Source organism: Somniosus microcephalus, chromosome 4, assembly GCF_052327205.1.
Source record: "Somniosus microcephalus isolate GS21.2 chromosome 4, FLI_Smic_1.0, whole genome shotgun sequence".
NCBI lineage: Eukaryota > Metazoa > Chordata > Chondrichthyes > Squaliformes > Somniosidae > Somniosus > Somniosus microcephalus.
Genome location: NC_140990.1, coordinates 334,341,411 through 334,348,597, shown reverse-complemented (window position 1 = coordinate 334,348,597; position 7,187 = coordinate 334,341,411). Strand labels below are relative to the sequence as shown.

General features: G+C 46.5%; 1 protein-coding gene across 1 annotated transcript; it reads right to left on the bottom strand.

The window, feature by feature from the left end:
- Positions 1-421: 421 nt before the first annotated feature.
- LOC147120695 (inhibin beta B chain-like) lies at positions 422-6,945 on the bottom strand. Its single transcript, XM_085986882.1, has 2 exons — positions 5,861-6,945; positions 422-3,142 (listed from the first exon to the last, which is right to left on the bottom strand). Exons 1-2 carry the CDS (start codon positions 6,273-6,275, stop codon positions 2,367-2,369), a joined length of 1,191 nt encoding a protein of 396 aa, XP_085843008.1. The 5' UTR covers positions 6,276-6,945; the 3' UTR covers positions 422-2,366.
- Between the last annotated feature and the right edge of the window lie 242 nt (positions 6,946-7,187).

Here is a 7,187-nt window from a genome sequence, read left to right as displayed (position 1 = left end):
TAGAGAATCAGCCATGATCATATTGAATGGTGGAGCAGGCTCGAAGGGACGAATGGCCTACTCCTGCTCCTATTTTTCTATGTTTCTATGGTCAAGTCTGGAGGTAACAAAGGCATGGATGCGGGTTTCAGCAGCAGATGAGCGGAGGCAGGGCGGAGTCGGGCGATGTTAAGGAGGTGGAAACAGACGGTCTTAGTGTTGGTGCGTATATATGGTTGGAAGCTCATCCCGGGGTCAAGTATGACACCAAGGTTGCGAACAGTCTGGTGCAGCCTCAGACAGTTGCCAGGGAGAGGCATGGAGTCGGTGGCTCGGGAACGGAGTTTGCAAAAATCACAACGAACGGTCCCACAAACATTGTAAGGTATCCCACTCACCCTCGCCTCGTCCGGTGGAAATAACTGCTCACACACATCCCATATAGATGTAGATTTGTTTTATTGTAGCCAAACTGTACAGAAGTGTCAAATACTCCAGCTGTTAGCTAGTAAATGAAGATGAATCTGAACCAGTTTTAAATGACCATATATGTAACAATAAGGAAATGCATGATATGGCCATAATGTGTGACAGGTTGATACAGTGTGTATGCCATGTGTAGCATGTGCTTGCTTTTGATAAGTTGCACGGGTTATTGAGAAATGGAATCCACAGTGACTTGAAGCTGACACGTTCCTTGCTAAACCACACTACCACTAAACTCTTCAATGGCATTGCCTCCCAGTGACATTTACAGAACACGAAATACTTGGCTTCTTTGGTTGCATTATTTAATCCATTGATATGTATAATACATTTCGATTTCCCCCCACCCCTGCAGAATTCTTCTTCTTTCTATAAAAATAACATTTTCAGTTTTTTGTTTAAAAAAAATGGCAGTTTTTTTTAAAAACTAATCAACGCGACGCTTCAGTGCAAATAGAAAACGCGAAAAACAAAACTCTATAAACAATCATTCGCCGTATACAGGAAGCGAAAGATTTAGCTTCAAGTAATTAGAAAGATTTTAAATCCGACAAATTCACCTGTTTACTGCTAATCGTTTACATTGCATAGCTTCCCCAACCGGCACTTATTTAATAAGAATGGAATTGGGTAATTCGTGACAAGTGCACCGTTAAGTACCACTTTTTTTTTGTTTGTTTTCAAGGCATTCAGATATGCAAGTGCTATATGTGCTTTCGGTACTTTGTAAGTGCTATGCGACTCCAACGTCTTAACGGACGTGACCATTAATGCACACTGTCTTCATCATGGAGTGACCGTGGACCGTGTGATCACTGAAGGAACCGTTCTGATACAAGTGCCAATCCACGGGCTTCGACCAGTCGGCCCATTCTGAATACTATCTGAAAACAGTTGATATATATCTATATATATTAATAGAGACAGCGACAGGGAGAAGTGGGAGAGAGAGAAATAAAGGCAGGTTAGAACATAGTGTAGGAAGGTGGGCAGAGAAAGGACAGGAGAGACGGGGAAAGGGACAGATATGTGTCAATGGTTCCAATATACAGATGACGTACAATTGTATTAAAATGAGTGGAATCGATGTTTTTAAGTTGGTGTGAAATCATCGCCAAGTCTCTATTCAGACCGCCCCGTCCCCTATACGAGGCACAGTCAGGTTCAGAGTGTGTGGAGAACAGAGACCCCAGTGTTCAGAGTTGCCTGTATTGTGGCGATACAGCAGACGTTACTTGTGGGGGGGGGGGGGGGGGGGGGTTAGTTTGTTCGCTGGAAAGTAAAGATCAGTATCTCAAGTTTCTCCACAATCATATCGAGATGCTCATTTGCCCCTTTTGTGCTTCCATGATTCAAATGGAACAACAGTGTGTGTGAGAACCCCGACTGAAGGAGAACGCGGGTTCCTTGAGGTCCGATCATTTACACACATCTCACTATAGTGTAAAAAAAAACACACAGAGCCGTCTTTGCGGTATAAATAATTAAAAGTGTTCACAATTTCTCATCGAAGCAAGAGTGCTGTGAAGGAGCACTCCGCTTTATCGGTGCCTTGTCGCACCGTTTCAATACATCACTGATGTGCTTTTTGATATTTGGAGTGCTTAAGGGAAGCCTCGGCCTGTAGCCATGCTGAGAGTCAGCAATGATATCACTGTGCTGTTGAGCCGCACACACTATGTACAGTATTTCCCCTTTATCCGGAATGGTGAAGAGTCAAGCTGGTGACTTTGTCAATCACAGTGAGTTGGCCCCAGTGACAGCATGTGGGTCGGTTCATTGAAGTCAACCACTTGGTCCAATTGTCAAAAGTGTGCAGCCAGCAGCAGCCCTTTTTTTTTGGAAAAAAAAAGCAACAAAAAAAAACACACACCCCCACACAAGTGTCCTTTAAAAGGCACTCATGCACAGCCGCACTCCTCCACAATCATGTTGGGCACGTCCCTCTTCACGATGTTGTACTCGTCGTCGAAGTAGAGCATGGACATGGTGCTGAGCTTGGTGGGGATGCAGCAGGAGTTCATGGAGCCGGGGTTCATGCCCCGCATTCTGTACTGGTTCACCACCGCCGTGTGGAAAGACGAGGCGGAGCCCGGCGCCCCGGCCATGTAAGCCGGGCAGCTGCCCTCGCAGTAGTTGCCGTAGTAGCCGGTGGGCGCGATGATCCAGTCGTTCCAGCCGATGAGTCGGAAGTCGATGTAGAATTGCTGCCTGCAGCACAGGTTGGTCCTACCGTCGCACTCCAGTCCTCGCTTGCGGATCCGGTGCTTGCTGTCCAGCGCCCGGGCCTGTACCACCAGGAAGGGGCGGTGGGACTCGTCGGCGCTGTCCACCAGGACGGGGGCCACCGCCAAGCCCTGGCAGCCCTGGCACTGCACCTGCAGGTCGTGCCTCCTCTCCCCCCGCTGGAAGTGGGCCTGGATGGGCTGGGTCATGGGGAACGTGTGCCAACCGCTCCTCTTCAGCTCCACCCTCTTCTCCACCGACGCCCACTGGTCGGAGCCGCCGGCCACCTGGAAGTCGACCTTCACCGTCACTTTGCGCCGGCTGCCCTTTTCCGACTTGGACGGGAGCAGTTTCAAATAGAGCCACAAGTTGGCTTGCTGCACAAAGAGATTTTGGTTCCCCTCGTTCGAAATCAGAAAGTACAGGCGCGATTTGGATGATGCCAGCTCATCTGCATGAAGAGAATGGGAAATGTTAATCCTTGTATGACTAGCAGTAACCTCGCCTCTGAGTCAGAAATGTATTCAAGACAATCCTCCAGCAAGTTGCGAGAAACGTGTGTTGAGACGCGATTGTTTTCATCGAGCTGGTCACAAAAAGTGCCTGATTGTAACTTTGTTTAGCCGGCACAGCTGTTTCAGAACTCTGCATGCAGCCCTGTCTAATAATACCTTAGCAGAAAACGCCTAATAAAGAAGCACTAAAAGGCGGACCTCGACACCAGCTTAATAAATTGCAATTTGTTGGCCTGTGGGTTACGAATAACGTCGCATGTGAGCGGGGACAGTCCGAACACGTAAGCAGAGATGCGATTACTAACCAGCCTGATGTTGCAAAGGCCGCTCTCTGAAGTAATCGCAGTTTACAGAAGCAAAATATGCTTCATTGTCAGGAAGCTCCTAAGTTTTCATCCAATGGCTAGCATCGAAACGTTATGTTAACAGTGGATCATTTGTCGAATATCGAAATATGTTTACACGCGTTTGGCAGATTGAATCATTAGAACAGGGTGATACTTTAAGACTGGGACTTTGGGAGGGTGTGATGTGTTCCAGTCCCTGAATGTAAATTCACAAACTCACTCGCAACTTTATGCTAGCAGTATTAAAGGTTTCATTACACTTCAGCAAGCGGCTTATTCAAACAGGAAATTACGGGTTTGCCCCCCAACGATATTATCATAAATACATATTGGCAAAACAGTTTGAATCAGTTCAGTCCCCAAGTGCAAATGAATGTGCAATAGAGGGAGGTGGATAAAAAGTTCTTTATAAAGTAATCCTGCACATACCATTCCTCTAGTCATACTAAATTAGAACGTGTACCTGGGACTCTGTTGAAGTAATAACTACTTATTTCGATTCTAATCTCTTGAGAAGACTGTGTCTATTCTTGCTTCACAGATGCATGAAGTATTGGACAGATTGAGATACTCAGGCGCCGCATTTTCCGACAATCACTAATGCAAACATGATCCGAGCCCAGAAATATTTAGTTTAGACTTCAAATATTTTATGTTGTCCCTACAATTAAAAAAACTGGACTTTTTGCTTCCAAGTGTTTTTGAAGTCGCTTGTGCTCGCAGAGCCCGAGCAAAGCAGCCGCGGGGACACTTTTTTAATACATGGAGCTACCTCAACTTTCAAAAGTGCGATTATTCAGCTCTGCTGTAAACTTTACAAGGCCGTGAGTACAATGTCTGCGCCGCTATTGTGACGCTGACTGCAAGACTGGGATGTGGTATCTTTGCAAGACCACCTCGCTCTTCAGTAAATGGTCAGGGTTCCCCCCCCCCCCCCCGATATAATTTGTAAATGAAGTAATGAGCAAAACGTGTGCACGTTATAAACTATGAAACGGTGGAACACTTTCTCCTACCACTATGATCATCACTTTCCCCATGAGCCCGCAAAGCAGTGGGTATTGTTTTAAAGGTAGTTACACCCTGTACCGCCGAAACATGATTCTAGGTTTAACCCCGAAAAATCATTTCCCTTGAAAACAGACTCTAAATGCTTTCCTTCGACACATACAGGGAATCGTGCATTTGTTTTTTTAGAGGCGATATTCCACCCTTAATATTATACCGGCTTAAATACTGCCCTTTAATAGATGTAATGATTTTGCTGACACTCTGGTAAAGTTATTATCCTATGTACAGTGCTTTAAATCATTTCCCCTGCAATCACACAATCACATAATACGGGACATGACAATGATGAAACGTTACTTAGTCCATTTCGACCAAATTGGGTGTTCCTGGTTCTGATTTCTGGTCTAAATATGTAACCACATTTTGTACAGTAAACACCTCAGTAAGGCCAAGAATGTGTTTAATCTAGAAATATGTTTTACTTCGTCTTTGCTGTGTGTACGGTTCGATTCCACATTCCAGGAAACAGCTGTAAGCGAGTCTGGTGTGTTTTGTCAACTATTCCTGTTAAGAACTGTTTTAAACACTTGTAGAACATGACATCAAACCACTTTTTCATGTAATGGCCATAAATTAGAGCTTCACACACGCTACCAATTAATTTGTCATTGACGGTCAAATCCTGAGCCCCATTTCATTATCTCCAGCGTTCGTTTTGGCTGTAACCCTTTCAGCGCTATCTTTCCTTTGGACCTTTATTTTTCCTTCACAGTCGGCACATTTTATGGCGTGCAACAAGCTGCAAGGAGAACGCTTGTGCGTTGTCCGGTTTGAATGCCAGTAAATTGTTTGCTGCGGTGCAAGGGGTCGAATTAAAGGCAAATGATCTCCATTCATTAATTTACAATCAAATCTAAATCTGCTCCCAGACCTGGGACTGTCGCATGGCTACATTTGGTACCAAGTTGCAACTCTAGCGGTGGTGAAGACATGTTACAGTCACACGGCTCTTTTTGTTACAGTTTGAATATGCAGAGAATGCGATCACGGAATAGGGCAAAGGGAAATTCTAACACTGAGTGGGAACTGTGCTCCTGTTGTCTTTATAATCGCGCGACTTCTAACCTGTTCCCTTTCTTCGTCTAAGTTAGTAACAACCCATCCCTATGAACCCCGGCCACTGTAAAAGTTACTGCCAGCATTATAAAGGAAGGTCAATTGTATTTATTTCAATTATTTTTAAGTTCAGGGTCAGGATTTTTTTTTCTCTGTTTGCATTCATGAAAGTTTACCGACCTGTCTCCGCAAAGCTGATGATCTCTGAGGTCTGTTCCTGCAGTTCCTTCCTGGAGTTGGAGGTCGCATGCCCGTCCAAGTTGGGGATCTCCAGCCTGCCGTCCGCCCTCATTTTGCCAGCGTGCAACTTCCTCAGAGCCGTGACCATGGCGGCTTTGGGGACCGGGTGCGTGATGTTGGGCCTCTCCCTCATCTGCAGCCGGTTGAGGATGTGCCGTTTGACGGCTTCCAAGAAGACGGCGTCCGCCTGGCCGGGCTCCTCTCGCTGGCCGAGCCCGCACGCCGTGCAGGAGCTGGGGCTGGAGGGGGGCGAGGCCTCGGCGGCGGCGGCGGCAGCAGGAGCCGGAGTGGAGCCGGCAGAAGCCACGATCGCCAGCAGCAGCAACAGCAACAGTAGCGGGCAGGCTCCCGGCATCTTCCCAGCGACAAACCGATCGCTCACTGGAGAGCTGCTGACCCGCTCCCCAAATCACTGTCAAAAATATGGCTTAAAAGTGGTTCAGTGTTGGTGCTGGGGCTGCCAGTGCTTTTTGGATGAGTCTCAATCAGCATTATATAATCAGAAAGTGGGAGACGGGATCTGCTGTTTACTGTGGATGTCTCCGGATCGCATCGGGTTCCTGGCGATAAATAACTTACTTTTTTTTTTAAAAACTGGGGAGTACCAAAAACAAAAATTAGCATCCACAACTCAATGCATTACTCTTTATTGCACGTTTGAAGGCAGCCAGCGCCGTTTCAGGGTTGCTTGAAGTTAATCTGCACGGTTTAAGAGCCAAGGCAATGATTGATCTGAAAGTCCCAACTTTAAAGTAATCTTAATGGCCCAATTATTATTTATATATATATAATGGAGACAGATCCAGTTGGAGAGAGATTTTTTTAAAAAAGCTGTGCTTCGCCAGGACAGGAGTTCTCCTGAGTTTAAAGCAATAATAATCCAGCATTTGTCATTTGCGCCAGGGTATTGTGTTGGTCGTCCTCAGTTAACACAGTGCACTGACTGTGGCGCGGACTGAGTTCCCTAAAGGTGCAATTAAACGGCATTACCGACCCGACCCGACCCGCTCTCCCGTGCGGCGCTGCCAGCGATCACGGCATTGTGTCACTGGCTGGAAACTTTTATATAGTCGGCAGGACCCACGTGGACAGCTCCGCCTATTAACAGGCTGGGTCCAGAGATAGGCGAGATTAACCGTGTTACTCCTTAGGGGACAGCTACTTCCTGTTGAAATATTACAAACGCGCTCCCCCCCCCCCCCCCCCACACACACCCTCAGAAACAAAACACACAAAAAAACAGCGGATTCTGTCTGTTTTCAAAAGG